At 44.6% G+C, this 22671-nt stretch overlaps 1 protein-coding gene across 1 annotated transcript in view; it reads left to right on the forward strand.

The window, feature by feature from the left end:
• The first annotated feature begins 6724 nt into the window (after positions 1 to 6724).
• USP7 (ubiquitin specific peptidase 7) overlaps positions 6725 to 22671 on the forward strand; it is a 63098-nt gene continuing 47151 nt past the window's right edge. Inside the window, exon 1 of the mRNA XM_090277025.1 lies at positions 6725 to 6892. Within this exon, the coding sequence (XP_090133151.1) occupies positions 6814 to 6892 (79 nt within the window). The 5' untranslated portion in view covers positions 6725 to 6813. The remainder of the gene's footprint in view (positions 6893 to 22671) is intronic.

Here is a 22671-nt window from a genome sequence, read left to right on the forward strand (position 1 = left end):
CTGAGGATATGTTCACTGATGAGAAAAGAGGAGAGAGACATCGATGTGAGAAACATTGATTGGTAACCTCCCCTAGTCGCCCCTACAGGGGATTGAACCTAAAATCTAGGTATGTTCCCTGACTAGGAATTGAACCCATAACATTTTGGTGTACCAGATGGCGCTCCAACCAACTTAGCCACCCAGCCAGGGCAGAACTATTTTTTTTCTTTTTTTTTTTAAAGATTTTATTTATTTAGTAAAGATTTTATTTATTTATTTTTAGAGAGAGGGGAAAGGAGGGAGAAAGAGAGGGAGAGAAACATCAATGTGTGATGGGATGCCTCTCGCACCCCCTCAACTGGGGACTTGGCCTGTAACACGGGTATGTGCCCTTACCGGGAATCAAACCAGCAACCTTTTGGTTCTCAGGCTGGCACTCAATCCACTAAGCTGGATGGACCGTTTTGTTTTTTATTTCCTTTTTTTCAATTCATTCATCTGTCCATGGTCATCTGGGTTATTTCCACCTTTTGCTGATTGTGAATAGGGCTGCTATTAACATTTGTGTACAAGTTTTTGTTTAAGACCCTATTTTCAATTCCATTGGGTATATAGCCAGGAAACCCCTTGCTATTTTTACCTCTGAGACCCTGAGCACCTTCTTTGTGCCTTAGTTTTCTCACCTATAAAGAAGATTCATGACAGTTTATTTCACAGGGTTGTTGGGAGAAAATAAATGAGTTAATATAAAGCCTTTGGAACGTGTTTGGCACAAGGAAGCACTCAATAAACATTAGCAGTTACCATTGCTCTTACTGGTTGTGAAGATTTAAGTAAAATACCCACAATAGAGCATGTTATCTGGCTCTATGAGTAGTTACTTATTATTTGGCTACAATTCCTGCTGATAAAATTCTGTCAAGAATGTATGTGGCCCTGGCTGGTGTGGCTCAGTGGATTGAGCGCCGGCCTGCGAACCAAAGTGTCGCGTGTTCAGTTTCCAGTCAGGGCACATGCCTGGGTTGTGGGCCAGGTCCTCAGATGGGGGTGCGCGAGAAAAAACCACACATTGATGTTTCTCTCCCTCTCTTCCCCTCTCTCTAAAAATAAATAAATAAAATCTTAAAAAAAGAAAAAAGAATGTACGCGATTAGCAAATTTCTAGGCTAATATTGGCCAATTAAAAATACTGAGCAGATGCCTTTTAAGAAAAGGATAGTTCCTGAAGATGATTTTGCATGATTTGAGAGCAATGCTGCTGAAAGATGGCCTGTGTCTGTTTTCCAGCTAATGTAGATAGAAAAAGAGTGTAAAGACAGATGTGAAATTATGGGATTCCTGATTCATGCTTCTAATAGGGGAGAGGCATTTCACATTTGGGGTATAAAGCGGATATAAAGTCTCATTACTATACTATTGTGATATATGGACCCAGACTGCATGGATTCAAATTTGAGCCTCTTTTTTTACTACCTGTGTGATCTTGAGGTAGTTATTTAACCTGGAGACTGCCTCAGTGACCTCATCCATAAAATGGGGATAATAGCACTTACCTCATAGTGTTGTGAGAATTAAATGAGTTAATATGCAAATTGCTTCAAAAAGCCCCAGGCTCACCATCAGCTCTGTTTCACTGAGTAATACAATTTAAAAAAATCACATTAATTAAAAAGATCCCCACTGTTCCATATTCCTACCCTTTTAAGAATGTCTGACCAAGAGGAGTGGGTAATAGTTTGACTAATTTTCCTAAATGCCCCCCCCAAAAAGGTAAAGAAGGCACTGTTGTCTGCTCATGTTCTCAACACCTCTCATTACTGCATCTTTGTTTTTAAACTTCGAGTCAACCCACACACTACCAAAGCATTTTTTGTGAGATTTTAAAGTTTTTAAAAATTGACTTTGTAGAGAGAGGAAGGGAGGGAGAGACAGGGAAGGAGACAGAGAGAAAGAGAGAGACATGGACAGACAGAGGAAAACATCAATTTGTTGTTCCACTTATTTATGCATTCATTGGTTGATTCTTATATGTGCCCTGACCAGGGATTGAACCCTCAACGTTGATGTACCAGAACAACGCTCGAACCAACTGAACTATCAGGCCAAGGCTTTTTTGAGCTTTTTTAAATAAATAAGAACCCAGCATCTGCACACACACCTGGCCAACCATGAACATTCATTCACTCTAGCAAAAAGCTTGCATTAACATTTTGCTATCTCACCACAGAGAAGAATGTTGGTCATGATTTTAATTAGCCACCCTGTGCTCATTTTTGCCATTCATCTAACATCAGGCAGCCCAGTCCCTGACACATAGCTATTCCACCTATAAACAATTTTGACTGAAAAGATGGTGGGTCAGGAACTGGGGCCTGTGGTCTCATTTCTTTCTGCCCTTGCTCTTATAATAATCATTTTATAACCTCTGGATTGTCAAGTGTTTCAATAAAGTTTTAGTATTTCATATGATTTCCATAATAGTCCCTTTAGGTAGAAACTTTCCTCCCCATTTCCCTGATAGGAAAGTTAAGTTTGGTAAGAGGTTAAATCAACTTCCCAAGTTCAAGTTTGCAGAACCCCAACCTGGATCATCTGGTTCTGAATCCTGTGGCTGCTTACTCTCCTAAACTGCTTCTGGCTGCATGACCTTGGCAAATACCTTATCTCCTCTAAACCCAAATCCTTTTGACTAACCTTGTGGTTGGGGGTTTAGGTCATCTTTCCAGGTATGGATTACCTGATAACTTAAATATCCTCGGGGGGTGGGGGGAGCCTGCTAATTCCCATTTCTTCTCTGACGCTTCCATTTACTTATTTCAGACCCTGACTAATGTAACTTCCAGGTAGACAAATATTTTAGTTCTCAAGAAGAAAAACCAACCCTCTGTTTATGCCAAGTCATGGCATGGGCCCTGGGAGCAGCAAAATATGTTTTGCTCTGAGAGTAATGATAGGGTAGCCCCTCCCTACACTTGACTGACTCTATACTTAATGACAAGTCAGCTACTCCAGTGGTTCCTGTCTCCCTGGTTTTCCCTCTTGTTCGTAGGTCCTTGGTTTCTGAACCAGGGGAGTGGGTACAAAATTATAAAAACACTGGCAATGACCAGAAATGGTGCCCTCAGTCCTCTCCCCTTTTTGGAACTCTCCAGGTCCTTTGAGGCATCTTGGCATTAAGCCTCCCAGGAAGCCAGCATTACTCAGCTGATTCGAATCTCAATACACACCCCTTCTGCGTGCAAATGAGCTTTATGGCTAATGTGGACATAATTCCATCAGGGGAGGAGGAAAACAGGCCTACGCATCTCTCTAGAATAATTTGAGTCTAGGCTTTCTTGGTAGATCTTAAAGGGCACTTGTATTGGTTTTCTAGTAGCTGTGGTAGCCTGGAAATGAACTCTATGCTCAAGCCAAAAATCGGAGAGTGATGCTTGATTTTTTAAAAAAAGATTTTCTTTATTTTTAGAGAGAGGGGAAGAAGGGGAGAAAAAGAGGGAGAAAGACATCAATCAGTTGCCTCTCTTACACATCCTGACCAGGGGACCCAACCCACAACCCAGGCGTGTGCCCTGACCAAGAATTGAACTGGCAACTTTTCACTTTGCAGAACAATGCCAACCAGTTGAGCCACACTGATCAGGGCACGATGCTTGATTCTTCTTTTTCCCTTCCACCGAACTCCAGTGTATCTGTAAGTCCATCCAGATCGATCTTCCAATATACCTACACCTGTCCTCGTCATCTCTACCACCCTAGTCCAATCCACCTTCATCTCTTGTCTAGACTATAAACAGCCTCCATTCTCTTCTTCACTCATTCTTCTCCTTTGCAAGATATCCTTTTAAAAAGCTTTATTGCTATATGATTCACGTACCGTACAATTCATCCATTTAAAATGTACAATTCAATAGTTTTCAGTATAGTCACAGAGGTGTGCAACCATTACCAGAATTAAATTTCAGGAAATTTTCATTACCCACAAAAGAAATCCTATATCAAACTCTTAGCTCCCCAATCCTCAATCTACTTTCTTTCTCTATAGGTTGACTTACCTGCTCTGCACATTTTATATAATTGGAATCAAACACTACATGGTATTTTTGCTTCTAGCTTCTTTCATTCAGCATTGTTTTCAAGGCTCATCAGTTGTAGCCTCTGTCAGTGCCTCATTCTTTTTTTATTGCCAAATAGTATTTCTTTGTATTGGGTATACAACATGTAATTATCTACCATGCGAGGTATCCTTTTTACTTCTCGAAATTCCCTGGTTGGTTTTGAACCCAGTGATGAAGATCAGGTGGGCCAGCCTGGAACTCAATAGGCATGTATTCTTCTCCCTGCCACCACTTCCTCTGCCAAAGTCCTTTCTGCCCTCCACCAAGTCTCTAGAGAGCTAAAGAGAAGGATTTCTGTGAATCTGAGGAGTGTTTATTAGCATATGAGAGAATCTGTGTGAATAACAATACCTCTTCAGAATCTGGGGGTGACCCGGGGCCTAGGATTGAACCCCAGTGAAGTAACTGTTGCTTCCTTTTGTTAGCTCATGTCTTTCCTCCAGGATGAATTTCACTAGTGGGTAACCTTTAAGTGAAATACTCGAGTGTATCCAGTCACATTCCACAAACATTAACTGAGTATGCGCTGTGGCCCAGGCATTGGGATAACCCAGTATTCCAAACATCTTTTGTGGGTGGGGATATGGACAATAAATCGTCGTTGGCAGCCGTCCGTCTCGAGAGACGATGGTGTAGCTTCTTAAGAGTCTATCTGCACCGCCGAGAATGGCTGTGCAGTCCGACTCGGGAGTGACACGGTATCTGTCTCCTCCCGTGTTGGATCGACATCTTGCGATGACGCTGGAGCGTCCTCTCCAGTGAAGCTGAAGCTACAGAGCCTGGGCAGGGTGATATGGAGGGTCTGCTGTTGCCCATGCAGCAGACCCCCCCTCTCTTCGCAGCTGAAGGGTCCAAGGGAAAGACGGAGTCAATACAGCTTGGCTTCAGGTGCGCCGCAGGAGTTGCCGGTGTTGACTACAACGTCGAACCGCCTTAGGGACTCCGGCTCCGGATTTTCTGTCGGGGTTTACTCCCTTAGCCTTTCCCCTGAAGAGGTATGCCGCAAGGCAGCGGAGGTTTTTTGGAGTCAGAGTTTTCCTTCTCTGATGTGCCCTGACTGGAAGATCGAACCAGCGACACTTAGCTCGCAGGCCGACGCTCAATCCACTGAGCCAAACCAGCCAGGGCTTGGACAATAAATAAACTGAAGAAAAGTGCAGAAAAAAAGATACAAAGTTGGCAAGTGGGACAGGAATAATGACAATCTTCTGGCCTTTTAGTGTAAAATTACATCTTAACTTGAGACAGTCACTTAGACGTACAGGTGTGTAGAGATATATAGCCTTTTCCTGAATTCTCTTATTCACCCACACTGTCTTGGTTACCATGGAAAAGTTGAGACACTAATCACCAGTCTCTCCAGGATCGCAGGAGATAGCACGGAAGATGTTTGCCGAGTATCTCCAGAAAGGAGGGAGGTTCTAGATGAATCATAGCCAGACTGGGCTGATGGAAAGGGAATCAGCTAATGCCAAATAAAAAGCTATTTGAGCTGGTTCTGAGGGACTGAAGTTTCCTTGTTTGAACTATAGTGAAAAAAATAAGTTCTCGCAAGTTAGGTATTGGGTGAATAAATCACATATCAGTTTAGGGGTGCTAAATAATAACACTAACTGCTAGTAGGGCGTTGACTCCTCGCTCTGCTCAGAGCCCTCCTCTAAGCAGCGTAGGGCAATATTAGCTACTTGCCCAAGGTCACACGGCTGGGAGCAGGTTTTCGGCCCCTGCCTCTGACCGCCACTCTGGATCTTTCTTTCTGGGTGACCAAATCTCCGGGATGGGACAGATTCCGGGGCACTCGCCCTCCTAAGGTTGGGGGGGCTGGGTTACCCCGCCTCGGAGCGTTCCAGGGCCCAAACGGACTTCGGGGATCAGAAGCAAGCACCGAAGGCGGGGGCTGCGCGGGGGGCGTGACGCTGCACACCGCAGACCCAGGCGGCACTGTGGTGGTGGGCGGGCCACTCCGGGCTCCACCTCCCCTGCTCCGCCTCCCGCTCCCGCTCCGCCCCCAGCCGGCGTCCGCCCGCCCGCCCGTCCGCTCTTCTCGCTCGCTAGCTTGCTCTCGGCCCCCCATGCGGATGTGACATTTCAGGCCGCCGCCATTTTGAGAACGAGCCGAGCCGCCGGGCGCCGCGTCCCCTGCAGAAGCTCCGACGACGACGCCGAGGACGCTGAGGCCGCAGCGCCCCGAGCGCGTCCGGTCCGTCGCCCACTCGCGCCGCCGTCGCCGCCGCTCCCGCCGGCTCCAGGCCTCGCAGGCCCGCCGCGCCAGACCAGGCCTCCCGCCCGCCGCGCCCGGCCTGAGGCGGGGCTGACTCCTCGGCCCCCGCCCGGCCGCCCTCCGCCCCCGGCCGGCCCGCAGCCCCGTAGCCCCGGCCCCGGCGGCGGGAGGCGGGCCCCGCGGCTGCCGCGGGAGCGGCGGCGGCGGCGGCGGCGGCCGCAGCCAGCGACGAGGCCACCCAGCCCGGCCGGCCGGCCGTCCGCCCGCCTCGGCGCCGAGATTGGGCGAATCGCGAGCAAGTACGTGCGCGTCTCCCTGCCGCCGCCGCCCGCCGCCGGCCGCCCCGGGGCCACCGCCGACGACGCGCGGGAGGAGGAGGAGGAGGCCGCCCCGCCGCCGCCGCCGCCGCCGCCGCCGCCCCGGCTAGCCGCCTGCCACCCGCCGGGCCCGCTTCCCCGACCCCCGGCCGTAGGCGAGGCCCAGGCCGCGGCCGACATGAACCACCAGCAACAGCAGCAGCAACAGAAAGCGGGCGAGCAGCAGCTGAGCGAGCCCGAGGACATGGAGATGGAAGGTGAGACCCGCGGGCGGCGGCGGGGCCGGGAGCGCCTTCCATTGTGGCCGGGGGGAGCCGCGGGAGCCACGCGGGGGGCTCGCCATCTTTGAAGCAGGCCCAGGCGGCTGGCCCGACCGGCGCGGCTGCAGCGTCATGCCGGGCCCGCGGGCAGGGGCGGCCCCTGGTCCCCGGCTCCCGGTCCCCAGCCTCCAGCCCGGTTCATTGTCCGGACTCTGGGTGGCCTCCCAGGCACAAAGCGCTCGGAGTTGTAAATTAGGGCGCTCCGGCCGCGGAGGGACGCAGGCGCTTTCCCGCTGCTGGCGGCCGCCCGCCGCCCGGGTGGGGATCCAGGCTCCCCCAACCGTCTCGCTTGTCGGGCGTCTCTGGGGCTCGCTGGTCTGGTCTGGTTCTGTCCGGTACGCGCGGAAACTCGATCTCCGTGGACGCGGGGGCTCGCCGGCACCTGCTGTTCCGGAGAGCCCACCGGGCTTAGTGATGGCCCCCCAGATCGCCTTGTAGCACTTGCCATCGTCGGGCTTCATTTTGAAACAGCTGCCAGGGATGCAGATGTTCTGGGCCTTTGGACTGGCCCAGAGTTGTGAGCCAGGCGCTCGTGGTTTCTAAGTTAACTGCATTTCGGGGAGTTTGGTCCCAGATAGTGTACGGTGCCGTCAGCATCCGGCCAGGTGCGTGTTTGAAACTACGCGAAAGCCGCGCCACACATGGCTGCCTACATCCACATCAAACCTGACTCCGAAGGTAACTTAATTTTCTGCCCATGTGGCAGCAGTTTTCCAGGGTATGTACTTTGAGATGTAAGGTCTTGGTTAGAAGGTTTGTAAAGGCACCGGAGGGGAGAGGGTCTTTGACTTACACAGCTCAAGCAGAGTTGGTCATTGGAAGGCATTTTTCATTTCGTAGGGCGCCAAGTACTTAAGAGGGTAAAGTCAAAGTTGTCTCAAAAGATGATTTCTTTACACCTTTAAAAGTCAGACTGGCAGGAGTCAAAAGGGGGCACTTAAATGAGTCTGTCATGAAATGTTTCGTTATTGTTTTGCTTTTAGCAAGGGCTCTTCGGTTGCATAAATAAATGAAGGCACTAAGGAAGCTGGGGAAAGAAGCATTCGCCCAGTGGGGTGAACTGCACCTGTCGGGAGCTGTGCATTGGTTCGTGGGAATACTTACCTGATTGGTATTCGCCTGTGAATAACTTACAGTTACTGCCAATAATTGGATGTTGACCGAAAAACTGGCTTGCCAAATTGCAGGCGGCCAAGTGGCAGAGGTGCCTGCAGAAAGCATTTCCTAGTGCCACTTACAATGGCAATAAGGGGGGACAGGAGAGTGGAGCCCATGCCAAGGACTGGGCTATCTATTTCACTTGGCCCCAGCAAGGCATCACTTTGGAGAGCTTTTGGCAAGTGTGATTCAGCGAGCTAGCTGGAGGTATACATTGCTGAGAGAATTTTGTATATTTTTTTGATGCTACATAACAAAAAGGATTGCTTTTCAGTTTCTTGTTTGACTGTTACCCAGTCAGGACAAATCCAATAGTGCTAGCGTATCAATTTTCCACCTGTATTGCCTTACCTCTTTTTAGGTGTTTTTGAATACTAATGAGAATTAATAATAAGCACAGACATCACTGAAGAGTCTATTTGTGGTACAGAACTTTGTCTTTGGGGGAAATGTTTATGTCCACAAGTTTCAAGGACTTTTCTCTAACACTAGAGAGTGTTGAAGAGGAATGGAAGAACTTTCATAAGTTTGTGCATGCTTTCAAGACTACATTTTTTTCTTGTGGAGTTTTATTTTCATATCAGGGTTGGCATTAGAAAGGTCACCCCCTGAAATTCTGAAAATTTACTAGAATCTCAAATTGAATGGCAAAGTTCGCTGTTATTAATACTAAGTTCTTAAACGTAAGAAACTTGGTTCTTTTGAGTGGACCTCTGTTCCAGATTCATCACCCAGAAGGTACCTTGTCTTTGTCAGGCTGTGGTTTTTGACACTGGGAGCACACAGGTGTGTGGTTTAAAAACCTGCCTATGTATTAGGCAGTCTATTTCTGCCTTTCTTAGCCTTCCCACTCCTAAAATGTGGTGCAAGGTTTAGATACAGGGTGGGGCAAAAGTAGGTTTATTCTTGTGAATATGCAAAAGCACAATTTATTCTTATGTTGTTATTTATTATTATATTATTTTCCATAGAAACAACTGTAAACCTAATTTTGCCCCACCCTGTATTGTAGGTAAGGATCAGGAAGGTCCTATTAAAAAGCCAGCAGGGTGGGATTTAGTTCTTACCAAGTCTGGTTGGCTTCATATGCCAGCCAGGCTATGATAGTTACTTGCACCTGTTTAGTGTCTTTGCCTTGGTTCTAATAGAATCAGCAGCTGGAATCTCAGGGGTCTGATCAGCTTGAGGAAGGGAAGGCTTTGTAAATGATCATCCTCCTAGGCAGGGTGATTTCAAAGGAGTCTGGGAGACTGGTTTGGTTGGTGGTTTTTTCCTATCAATAGGTCAGTGTTAGTTTGCTCTCCTTCTGCTCCACTTTATTGGGGTTGCATTTGCTCTTGACTGAACCCTGCACAGTCCTTGCATATCTGCTGGAGAATAACTGCTCAGGATTAGTTATGTTAAAAATTCCTTGCTCTGAGCAGTAAAGAGAGTTGTGAAGGGTGAAAGGCACAGAGGGAAAAGATGGGGAACACAGCATTTAGTTGGGGTCAGGACCACATGCTTCCTGTAAGGCCTGAAGGAACCAATCTCACATTTCAAGTTGCAGGCCTTATGAAACTATGGAGGTGGTGGCATTATTAGGTCTGGCCAGGAATGAATGTGCTTAGCTGTTTATTATTCACTAACTCAGAGGCAGTGCAGGCTGTTGAAAGAATGACTTGCACAGGCCTCTGCCTTGTGAGGAATACTTTGGTGTGAGTACTTTGGGAAGGTGATAATCCTGTCTCTGTTATGCCCTGTCAACAGGAAGTTTTCCCAAGGCCTTCCTTCTGCTGCTTAGACTGGCTAGCACAGATGTAAATATCCTCATGTTTGTTCCCTGGTGTGTGTCTTCTGCCCTTGTGAGCAGTCTGTTTCTGAGTGTAATCTCTGAGACTAATAGGGACAGACAGTTTTGTCTTTTGTATAGCACTCAGACCAGGCTATCAGGGACACCAAGCTAGGAATGAATCAATGAGTCAGTCATCTGCAGTTTCTGAAAAGAAGTGACCACTTTTTTTTTTCTGTTTTTGTGGGGCAACAGTGGTAGGTTTCTTTTTCTTTCAAACTTGTGTGGGTAGATGGGGTTTTAAGGTACTTTTCTGTTAATGCAGGTTTGGGAGTGGAAAGTAGTTCTCTTGCACACATGTACCCAGATAAACCAAACTTGTGCATTTTATTATATCTAAAATATTTCCTTTTCAAATAACATCATAATAAGACAAATCAAATAATATTGGGTTGGCTAAAAAGTCCGTTTAGTTTTTTCCATAAAATAAAAGAGTTTATTTTCATCAATAACTTCATTGATTTGGACATTTTGAGTATGTCAGCTCTCTCCTGCTATTGGCTTCTAGTGGGTAGAGGCCAGAGATACTGCTGAACATCTTCCAATGCATAAGTACAGCCCCACAGCAAAGAATTATTTGGCCAAAATGTCAGTAGTGCAAGAAACTTTGCAAACAACTTTTTACATGTTCAATCAGTCACAGCACCTTTACCATACACTGCACAAGTCCTTTTTTTTCACTTCAGTTGTGTTTTTACTTTTCTTGAAATAATAAAGCATATGCCAAAAAGTTACGTATTTTACTTTATCTTCAATATTAAAATGGATGCACAAAAAATAAAAAATTTTGCTTTTTTTAAATGCATGCTGATATGACAGCTATCACAATACAGTCTTGTTTTGAATGAAGTTAAAGATAACTAAGCACTACTAGAGCCATCGTACAGAAAAAAACAAATGAACTTTTTGGCCAACGCAATATGAGAATATTGATTTTATTCTCACATTAGCTTGAATTGGTAAAAGAACTCTGTGAAGTTACAAAGTGAACTTCAACTCAGAGGACTCAGAAGAAATAGAGAAGAAATTAGGCCAAACCTAGAAACATAATCTGAAGTGAACCTGTCAGGTTTTAAACCAATTGGAAGCTACTCCCACAGACACCAACCTTCCTCATTTCAGGCTGCTGATTTTGATTATCTGTAAACAAATAAAAGATTGATATAGCAGCAAATATGGGAAGAAAGTATATACTTTCCTTCCTTGTTTTTTATTCTTTTGGAATTGGTTTGTGGGAAGAGGCCATTGAAAAATTATAGTGGGGGAGTGTGGTGACTGAGAGTATAGGTTTAGGGCCAGGCCTGAGTTTGAATGTGGACTTCATTATTTAATTGTTGTGTGACCTCATGTACATTGGTTAAGCTCTTGGTGACTCAATTTCTTCATCCATGAAAAGGAGGTCAATTCTATCTTGCAAGGTTGTGAGGGTGAAGACAGCATGTGTAAATACCAGGTACAGAGTTGGGAGCATGGGAGATGTGCAGTTAATAGTATTACTGTGATGGTCAAACCACTGCACCTGAGGAAGGATAAAGCTTACCAGGTAATTACATCCTAATATGGATTAGGAAGGAAACATAACCAGCTTTAAACTGATCAATACTATTTATGAAATTTTGGGCTTGATGTGCCTAAATAGGTATTTAAGGCCAGTGGTTTAAGTATTTTTAAAAAGATTAAGTGGATAATAGAGGAGATGAGTGGATTTGATGTGTTGTGACCTTGGTACTGAAGTTTGGTCAACTTCATAGCCTTCTAGAGTATTCTTGCTCTTGTACTAGTGTTAGATCATCTAATGATGAATTTGAGATTGAGCATCAGGTTGAAGCAGGGTAGCCAGGTCACCAAGCCTCTAGACTTTTGGAGTTGGCCTTGAATTCTTTCTGGATCCCACTATCCTATTACCAAGCCCTTTGGTTTTCCAGCTGCTACCCTAAAGCAAGGCCCCTGTTGCCTCATGCCAGAACTTTGCAGTAGCCTTCTTAATGGTCCCTCCTTCCACCCGACATGATTCCCACAGAGCTATGAAAACAGACTGGCCACAGGACTGCTTGGCCCTGTCACTGCCCTGCTTAAAGGGACTCCGATGTGCTGCTTGCTGCCTTCCCTGTAGAGGGGTAGTCGCACAACCTGATCTCGGCCCTCTGGGTCCTCAGAGGGGCTCGACCTCCTTTGTGCGTCAGGCACCCAGCAGGCACACACTGTGTTGCATAGGGTACAGCAGCTCCAGGTTCTGGGCCCCGTGATGGTGTAGGTGGGATGTGTTGGCTTCTCTTTCTGGAGTGCATAGGACAGATAACCCAGGAAGGAGGTTCAAAACCCATTCAGATGCCACCTTTTCCCTAAACCTTTCTGGTCACCTCAACTAGTTTCCTTGCTTAAGAGCCATGACTACCTTTTATCCCAGGTGCTACCTGTGAAGTTGCCACTTGTTTACCCATCTTACTCACTGTTGGATTGTTTGTGCTGAAGGTGACCATCTTATGTTTCTTTTTTGTTAAATGTACTTGTGGAAGATACTCTTCAGGAAGCAGTGAGTCTAAGGCTAAAGGGTGGTACAAGAGCTGGCTGGCTGGCTGGCTGGCTGGCAAGGTGGTGTGTGAAAGAGAGTGCCGAAGCCATAAACCAGTATTGCTCTGATAGCTGCTAATTCAGTTTTATTGCTTTTAACGAAATTTGCTTTAAATGACATTTTCGATAATTTTGGAAGAAAAAGCTTGTTTTCCAGATAAGGACATTGACAGACTTTCATAAGTTACTAAAGGTTTCTTTTGAGTATTTTCAATTTTTTAAATTCTTTTTTAATGTTTCTGGTTTTGGAGGAGCATTTACAGCCTGGGTTCTTCTGCTTGATTTCTGAGGCAAAGAAATTTTACTGGAGACCAAGAGTTGTAACAAGGTATTTCTTGATATGTATTGTGATATAGTTTAATCTTAAATGTCACTTGCTTCATAAACTTCTTGTTCTGAACTAATTTGGACTTGAGAAAGTTGGAGGAAGTGGGATTGTAAGTGTCATGTGTAGCAAAGAAAGTTATGCCATTTTTTCTAGTGAGTTAATACATGCCTTGACTAATGAGAAGTCACATGTGTTGAAATTCTCTTGAAGAGAAGCAGGCTTACTTCTGAGGGTTGGTGATTTAAGCTTGGAAATTGGGAATGGAGCTAATTAGAAAGTTTCTCATGTAGGGAAATATACTAACTTGGGCAAGAGCCGAATGCTTCCAGAATTGATGACAACATTGAGTGAGACTAGCAAGGAAGAGGGAGGGCCCTTTGGGAAAACACACTCTGAGAAATAGCATCATTGTCTACATTGTTGGGTAGACAAAGGTTAGGAGTAGAAGACCACAGTAGGGTTACAATGATGCTGGCTGGGCCGAGCCCTCAGTAGGCTGTGCAGATGCCACGTTGTAGCCAGTTTAGTTCTTGGCCAGTCATTGAAGTGTGGGGACCACTGTTGTGAGCTCACAGCTGTTAATATTCACAGACATGCCTAGGTGTCATTTCAGGGGTCCCAAGTTATTTGATTGACAGGAGTTTTATCTTACTAGATGTTTGAAATGTGAGTGAATAGTGTCTGAATCTCAAGGTGGTGGTTTTTTTTTTCTTTTTGGGTCATTGAGAATTTAAATGCTATGGAGAAGGAGGTTCCCTTAGGTGACCACAGCAGTTCTACCTGATTTTCCTGCCTGGCATAAAATATTCGAAACTGGCCCTCCCTCTGTTTTGATTTCATGCCAGTGACTAAATTGGTCTTCCTGACATCCTAATACTGGGAGAGCAGTGTCCTGTCTTATGTACCAGCCTCCAGAATATTGACCAGGGGAAGGTCTAGTTCTTGCAATAAGTTGTTCAACTGGCCTCTGGTTTGGAAAGCATTGTATGTGTTTGTTAGGGTGACCTGTATTGCAGAGTGAGCTCACACCTTAGGGTGTAGCCACAGGTGTCTGGGCAGTAATCCTACTTCTCTTGGCTGTTCCTCTTGCCACCCCACTAATGGGTCTTTCAGAAAGAGTTGGAGAGAGCACTGTGAAGGGAAACCACGTGCATTACTCTACTGTGGCAGCTGAGCAGACCCTACCACTCTACGGCTCCTTGTAAAAAGGCTATGGGCCAATTACCTATAGTTACAAGTACATTTCATAAATGTGAGTTTGGGGAATAAATTATATTTCAAGGCTCTTAACCCTGTGCAGTTGCTGTTTTATTTTTTAATTTATTTTTGAAATTTTATAAAAGTTTATTTGAGCTAAACTGATGACATTTTGGGGAAGCAAGATCTCAGATATTCCCTGTAATTGCTGTTTTAAAACAGGCACATGTTAATACTCCTTAACATGTTTACATGGTCCAGCTCCTTTTGAAATGGAGGGTAGGTAATTTTCAAATGTTTGTTTCTTACAATTATTCAATCAAGTAAACTGTGAAGTCATTGAAAACATTCCATAGCCCAGATCACTGTTTTATAAGCATTAGAGATAGTATTTCCTGGAATTCTTCCCAAGAATCTCAGCCTTTTTCTATTATGTCTTCAGCTTGTAAGGTCTAAGGGTGAACAGGTAATACCTGACTTGCAGAACGTCCTCAGATGTAGTTAGTGGAGTGAGGGTTCTGTGGCCTCTTTGTGAGCCCCCAGCCTTTGGGCTGTCCCTTCTATCAAGACTGGGAGCAGTGGCTTGTGGCTGCTTCTCCAGGGTGTGGTATCTTGTCTGCCCTAGCCAGGAGTCTTCATTTCTCTGGACTCCAGATCACCTGCTCCTGGTACTGATGGGCACAAACTGAGGTGGTTTTTCTACTTGAGACCCATCTTTCTCCAGAAAGCCACTTGTTTTCGTATGGGGCATGCGGAGATGACATGTAGGGGGAGGTAAGAAGACTCTTAAGGGTTTATTGTGCTGTGCAATATGGTAGCCACTGGCCATATGGTAGTGTTTTTAAGTTTAAAGTTTAAAATCCCATTCCTCAACCGACTGGCTGCATTTTAAGTGTTCAGTAATCACACATGCTGGTGGACAGTTGCAGGTGAAGCTGTTTATCAATGCAGAATGTGTTAATGGCCAGCGCTGGTCTGTTTGGATCTTGGGCTAGAAGGTGTTTCTGGTAGCATTAGTGTAACGTTGAATGTTGGAAAGTGTTCCAGTATGTCCTGGGAAAGTAAAATTAAGATGAGTAGAAACATTGAAACATAGACAAGTAGTTCTTGAGCAAATTTTTAGAGCTCAGCACTAGTTATATGTGGTATGGAACCAGGTTTTTTTCTTTTAATTTTCAGTCCATTGTGGACAGAACATTTTTCAACTGTTTTGTAGAAATGCATTCAGTGCAAATTATTTAAGAAATGAAATAAAATAGACATACAATACAAGCCCCAGGTTATTATTAAATTCAACAAAGGTAAAGTTCCATTTCAACAGTTATATTGAGAACCAACATACATAGGAAGAAAGTATTGCACGAACTGCACATATTTGTTGAAAGTATGTGTATAGGCCATTAATAGAAAGAAACGCTATTCCAATTCCCTATATTAGAAGCCTGCATGCAAACTTTGAAGAATGCAGCTTACATGAATAGTTTGATTGTATTCATTTTTCGAGAGAAACATCAATGTGAGAAACATCTATCAGCTGTCTCTCCAACATGAGGAACCTGCAAACCCAGGCATGTGCCCTGACCTGGAATTGAACTGGAGGCCCTTTGCCTTGCAGGATAACACCCAACCAATTGAGCCACACCAGTCAGGGCACACAAATAGGTTTCTTTATTTTCTTCTTTCCTTCCTTCCTTCCTTCCTTCCTTCCTTCCTTCCTTCCTTCCTTCCTTCCTTCCCTTTCCTTTCCTTCCTTTCCGTTCTTTCTCTTCCTTCCTTCCTTTCTCTTTTTCTTTCTTTTTTTAAGATTTTATTTAGTTTTAGAAAGAGGAGAAGGGAGGGAGACATGGATGTGCGAAATAATCTGCTTCATCTCTCGTGTCCCCACTGGGGACCTGGCCCACAACCCAGGCATGTGCCCTGACTGGAAATCAAACTAGCAACCTTTTGGTTCACAGGCCAGTGCTCAGTCCACTGATCCACACCAACCAGGGCCACAAATAGTTTTTGAAGTAACAAATGATCTTGCTTCCTTCTTGGATGGACAGCTTCCCTGCACCTCAGAGAGGATGATGTTTATGCGAACCACTTCTTTGTTTTGTTGATACGTACTCCTGTGAATCCTGTGAACCCAGTGCTTCAGAGGTAGCAGTGAGAATGAGAGAGAACTTTAAAGCGATTTTCCAAAATTTATCTGTGGACAGCTTCAGTTGTAGTTTATAAACTTACAGCTAAATGATCTTCCATTGAAAGAAATAGGTTTTGGGTTATATCTTCTTTTGGGTTGCAATTAACAAATTAACCCTAAAGTCTACCAACTGTAATGTCCTATGTGACATATGCTACAAAAGTTCTTTAACACCCCAACTAACCCCAACTGGGCCACACTTGGATGTTGCAGGAAAGTCAGATTGCTAAAGTGTTCTTCATTTTGGCAGGTCCACAGAGGGACACCTGTGCAGACTCCATCCAGAGTATCTTTGTTTTTAGCCTCACCCCTTTTGCATTCTGGTTTTCCTTGTGGAATGATGTAGAGGAGGTGGCTACGCCACAGGAGTGGCCTACACTGGGGAAAGGATGGGTCAGTTAAAGATTCACAGCTGAGTTTAAAAAGAGAGAGGGTCTGGAGAGGTCAGAGGCTGGAGGTATAGAATAGCAGAGTGGAATACGGATCTGCAAGTCTCTGACTAGAGGTTTATGATCTGTGGTCAGCTGAAAAATGTCCCCCAAAGGTGTCTGTGTCCTAATCCTCAGAAGCTGTAACTGTCACCTATATGGGAAAGGGACTTTGCAGATGTGATTAAGGACCCCTAGATAAGGAGATTGTTCAGCAGTATCCAGGTGAGCCCACTGTAATCATAAGGGTCCTTACACATGAAATAAGGAGGTTGGAGTGGCAGAGTGGTGTGGTGTGGTGTGTGAGAAAGCCATTGCTGGCTTTAAAGAAGAAAGGGGAGCCAAGGAGTGCAGATGGCCTCTAGAAGCTGGAAAAAGCGATGAAACAGATTCTCCCCTTGAGCCTGCAAAAGAGTCACAGCCTTTCTTTCACCTCAAATGTAGTCCAGTGAGCTTCATTTTCAGACGTCTGATCTCTAGAACTGTAAAGGAGTGTGTTATTTAAGCCACTAAATTTGTGGTAATTTGTTTCAGTAGTGATCGGAAACTAATAATAGGATTTAAGGAGGTGGGTAGGAAGCAGCAGGTGCCCAATAAATAGCAAGCCTTGAACTTGAGAGACTGCAGAGGCTAGGTGAGTATGAAGCAACTAACCCTCACTCCGCCAGAACATGTGATGTGCAGGTTGTACCTGTACTATTTTGCTCCTTACTACAACATTGAAATAGATGCAGCAGCATCCCTCTTTTGTAGCAGAGCAAACAAGGCATTGAGCAAGTTACATTTTTCGGGCAATGATGGGATTTGAACTCAGACACTCTGGCTTCACAGCCATTTGCAATTCATCACCACCAGTAGACACCATTGGTCAATAAAGGTTGTGGTCCCTGCTTTTTTTTCTTTCTTTTTTTCTCCTTTCCTTTCTTTTAAAGATTTTATTTTTAGGGAGAGAGGAAGAGGGAGAGAGAAACATCGAATGGTTGCCTCTTGCACATTCCTAACCCGGGACCTGGTTCACAATTTAGGCATGTGCCCTGACCAGGAATTAAACCCGGTGACCTTTTGGTTTGTGGGATGACGTTCAACCCACTGAGCCACATCAGTCAGGGCACTCCTTTTTAGCTTAAACACTGCTGCTGCCTTCTGTGTTTCTTCCCCCGTACTGGTAAGCTGTAGTTGGGCTTCCTAGTCTGAACATTTTTGTGTGGTTCACCACATGATTTGAATATAGAAGGTAGCTCACTGCCAAAACTGACTGGGGCCAGCCACCCCTACAGTTCAGGTAGTGAAATAAGGTGTCAGAAGACATAGAACAAAATATTGTATGAGTTTTTAAAGGTACATGACTCCTCCCTCCTTTAAGAACTGAAGTAACCAAATCAGATACTCGATAACACGTTATAAGATCCTGAGCTGAAATGAAGCATCCCTAAAGCAAACCAGCCAGGGTTCTACGTGTATGGAGGAGGACCAAGTCTTGTCAGCTGGGGCTCAGGGCATAAGAGGGCTGCATTTGAGAATACCCAATTCTGTGGATCTGCAGGGTTAGCCTAGTGAGGCTCCTTAATCCAAGGTGATACAGACCTTGTCTCCTCAGGTCCTCCTTTTCCCACAACAGCATCACGGGTGAGCAAGCCCACACAGATGGCATGAGCCTGGCTGCTCCCCTTTCTCCCTGGGTTTTGACCAGCTCGGTTTTCCTCCTCTCTTCTAAATCATCTAGTTTCTTCCTTAGGACAGCAACGTTCACAAGGTAGAAGGAATACTGGGTCAGAGATACCAGAGCTCTGGGATTCCTTAACTGGGCAGGGGTCGAAAGGAATGAGGTAACTTCAGAGGCCTAGTGTTCTTGCCTCTCTGACTTCCAGCTAACTGTGTGGTATTATTCTTTTAGTGGTATATATTTTAAAATATTTGTTTATTTATTATTATTTAGAGAGAGGGGAAGGGAGGGAGAAAGGGAGAGAAACATCAGTCGGCTGCCTCTCGTTGCCTCTTGCATGCCCCCAACTGGGGACTGGGCCCGCAACCTAGGCATGTGTCCTGACTGGGAATCGAACTGGTGACCTTTTGATTCACAAGCCAGTGCTCAATCTACTGAATGAACCACACCAGTGAGGGCTGTTTTTATGGTGTATTTTGAGTGTTTTCTTTTGGGGCTTCTTTTCCTGACAGGGAAATTAAAATAGGATCTTTATCTTCACAGGTAACTTTGGGAAGCACTTTTATTTTGTAAAGTGATTGCAGCAGTCAAAAACTGCAGCAGACCAGTTTAAAATATACAGAAAGCCTCACTTGACTTGATGTCAGTCTTTGCCTATTAGGTTACTGATTGAAGAAAGCTTAAATAAGTGTGGTTTTTTGCTCTTAGTTTTCTTGAATGTTCCTTCTTCTCTCACAGTGCAATGTAAGACCCATCTCCCATGCATATGTGAGCAGAGGGGTCTACGTTTCTGTGATTTCCTCTGAAAGCATACCTTTTCTGGACATTGCATCAGATCCGTGATTTTAGTCACTGAGCAGATAGTAGATTTAGGATATTTATTGGCCATCAGTTGTGTATGAGTTTCTGCAGGATAAAATAGGGAAATGGGAGACAAATTCTGTCCTGAAGGAACTTGATCAGGAGTGAAGATGTCCACAGAATGAACAATAACACCAAATGATAATTTCCATTGTATTGAGCAGTGAGTTGGCAAAGCCTAGACCTTCAAGTGAATTGGTTTTGGGGGGTGTCTGGAGAGGAGGCAAATAAGTGAGGTGACCCGTGTGCCTCCTAGTGGGGAATGGAATTGCAGATGATCCCTGGGGTGACTAGTTCAGCTTCAAGACACATAGCAGCCAGCTGAACAGCTTCTGTATGTTTACACAGCAGTACAAGTCAGTGACAGGTGGTTGTCGCTCCTTCACTACCCTTAGGTCACCAGGATTGTGATGTTAAAAGTGTGGTTCCTGCTGATTTTTTTTTTTAAGTTTGCAGGATTATTCTAAAATTGGTTATTAATTGCATTGGGGGATGGGGTTATGAGGAGACAAAGAGTTAACTACTGCAGATCTAAATGCTTTATTTGATACCAGTATTTAAAATCTAATTTCTCATGATGAAGTTTAGTCCTGATTTTTTTTTTTTAATAAACTTTATTTTTCTTAAAATACTGTTTTCATTTTGGGTCTGTTGCTATCAGAGGGCACTTGGTTGTATAATTTTGTTAGAGGGCAGAAAGTGTCTATTCTGCCCCCAACGCTACAGGTGAAGAAACTTAGGCTCAGAAGGATAAAGTAATTTCTAGTCCTGCACTGTCCAGTATTGTGGCCTCTAGCCACTCCTGGCTGATTAGGTTTATATTAATAAAAGTTAATTAAAATTAAACAGTTCCTCTGTCTCAGTAGTGATATTTCAGGGGCTTAGTAACCACACGTGACCCGTGGCTTCTACATTGGTGAGCACAGCTATAGAGCATCTGCATGGTCACACAAAGTTCTATGGCCAGCGCTGCTCTAGACCCAGCCTGTGAACTGGGTTTTAACTTTGCCCTTCTAGTGGGCTTTTTGCCTGGAGCAGGAATGTTTAGAATAACAGAAAACCAAGCATTTTCTTCTGTAATAAGCTAGAAAGAAGGTTTCCAAAACAGGCTCATCATAGTGCATACTTGCTGGTAATCTGGCCACCACGGAATCTCTCTGCTTCAGGCTCTGGGATGGGGTGGTTCAAAGATGAAGAAATGATGTCTCTGCTTAAGGAAAGTCAGGATATAGATGGATCATGTGCGTGCTTATTTAATGCAAAATGAGAAGTGAGTTTGTTGTCATTTAATGTTCATAGTTTTGATCCTCTTGTTTCTTAAATAAGCCCCTTTAACATTTCATATAATAAGGGCTTAGTGGTGATGAACTCCTTTAGCTTTACCTTGTCTGGGAAGCACTTTATCCGCCCTTCCATTCTAAATGATAGCTTTGCTGGATAGAGTAATCTTGGTTGTAGGTCTTTGCTTTTCATCACTTTGAGCACTTCTTGCCAGTCCCTGCAAAGTCTTTTGAGAAATCAGCTAGTAGTCTTATAGGAACCCCTTTGTAACTTTCTGCTTTTCTCTTCCTGCTTTTAAGATTCTCCCTTTATCTTGAACCTTTGGCATTTTAATTATGATGTGTCTTGGTGTGGTCCTCTTTGGGTCTAGCTTGTTTGGGGCTCTCTGTGCATCCTGGGCTTGTATTTCTTTTTACTCTACCAAATTCGGGAAGTTTTCCTTCATTATTTTTTCACATAAGTTTTCTATTTCTTGCTCTTCCTCTTCTCCTTTTATATCCCTGTGATTTGGATGTTGGCACATTTAAAGTTGTTCCAAAGAGCTTCATAAGCCTCTCTTTGTTTTTTAAAATTCTTGTTTCCTCATTCTGTAGTGGTTGACTGTTTATTTCTTCCTTATGTTCCAAATCGATTTGATTCCTTCCCTTCACCATTGGTTTTGTGTGGATTTTCCTTCGTTTCACTTAGCATAGCCTTCACTTCTTCCCTTATATGTTTGCTGTACTCAAGCATATCTGTCAAGTCTGTGAGCATCTTTATCACCAGTGTTTTGAACTCTTATGTCTGTTAGGTTGGCCATCTCTCCGTCGCTTAGTTCTCCCACCAGAACCTCGGTCTGTTCTCTCTTTTGGGCCGTACTTCTCTTGTCTCCTCAACTTGACAAGTTCCTGTGTTTGCCTCTGTGTGTTAGGTAGAGCTGTTGCTCCTGTTACGTTGGAAGGGATAGAGTCTTAGGTATTCATCAGTGTGGGGTGACCCATTTCACCACGTTGTGGCGCTGTATGGGAAGGAGGGGTCTGGGAGGGAACAATTCTACCTCCTTAGCATTTGTTCCTTTTCCAGGCACTTCTCCCACTTCCCGTATGGGACTGGTGCCCCTCTAGCTGTTGCCCTAGCAGTGGTTCCCAGGGTGGGTGGGTCTATGGATGTTCTAGGACCATGGGGACCCTTTATACAAGCAGACTCGGCTGAGAGACCGGCAGTTTCTTCTGCCCAGCCCCCTCTGTTTTTCACAGTCAGAAGCAATGAGGCTTCATTTTTCCTATCTCTAGAACCATGAGTTGGAACCACAAGCATCGTGGTCTTGTCTGGTGCTGGGAGTGCACCCCAGGTGTCTCTCCCTACTTTTTTTTTTTTTTTTTTTTTTAAATGTGTGACTCTTTTCTGCTGATTGGCCACCACGTCCTCTCTGCCCCTGCTCTTCCCCTCCTGCCTGTCTGGATGAGTATTTCTTGTTTGTATCTTTGTTTGTTGGACTTCCATGCAGCTGGATTTTCCTGTATTTTTGATTGTTGTTTTAGTTTTTACATAGGTATTCCTTCTTAGTTGTGGAGGGAGACATACGCCTCCATCTTGGCAGGAAGTTCCAGTAGCTGAATTTAGATGTTAGTTACAAAACAGCACACCTTGTTTATGTACTTGAATTTCCTGGAGCTAAACAATTGTTTCAGTTGATATTTTCTTTCAGTCCTATTTTGACCAGTTTTCTGTGTTCTTTTAACATTTACAACTCCTCCCCCAAAAGAAAATGAATTTTAAGGCAAACATCTGCACTCTTGTATAAGACTACCTCAAGTTCTTGAGACAGAAAGATTCAGACCCTGCATCTTTTATAATCTTTTAGTTTTCTTTTTTCCCAAAGAGTGAAAAGATCTGAAAGCATATACCAAGAAGGTATTTATTTAGAGTTAATATATCATTTCTTACTCTCCTTGCCCTTCAGGTGGTTTCTTTTTTCCATTTGTTTCTTAAATTACTGTGCAGTAGAGTAGACTTTGGAGAGAGAGGTATGGGTCTGTGAATTTTAACACATGTATAGATTTGTAACTACCACCACCATCAGGACACTGAACAGTTCCCTCATCCTCCAAACCTCCCTCACTCTGTTCTTGTGTAGGCACATCTTCCCTCCAACACTAATGCCTATCAACTGCTGATGTGTTCTTCATCCTTTACAGGTCTCTTATTTTGTAAATGTTATGTAAATGCACCCA

The sequence above is a fragment of the Furipterus horrens genome, unplaced genomic scaffold, assembly GCF_987537825.1.
Source record: "Furipterus horrens unplaced genomic scaffold, mFurHor1.1.pri manual_scaffold_5, whole genome shotgun sequence".
Lineage (NCBI taxonomy): Eukaryota > Metazoa > Chordata > Mammalia > Chiroptera > Furipteridae > Furipterus > Furipterus horrens.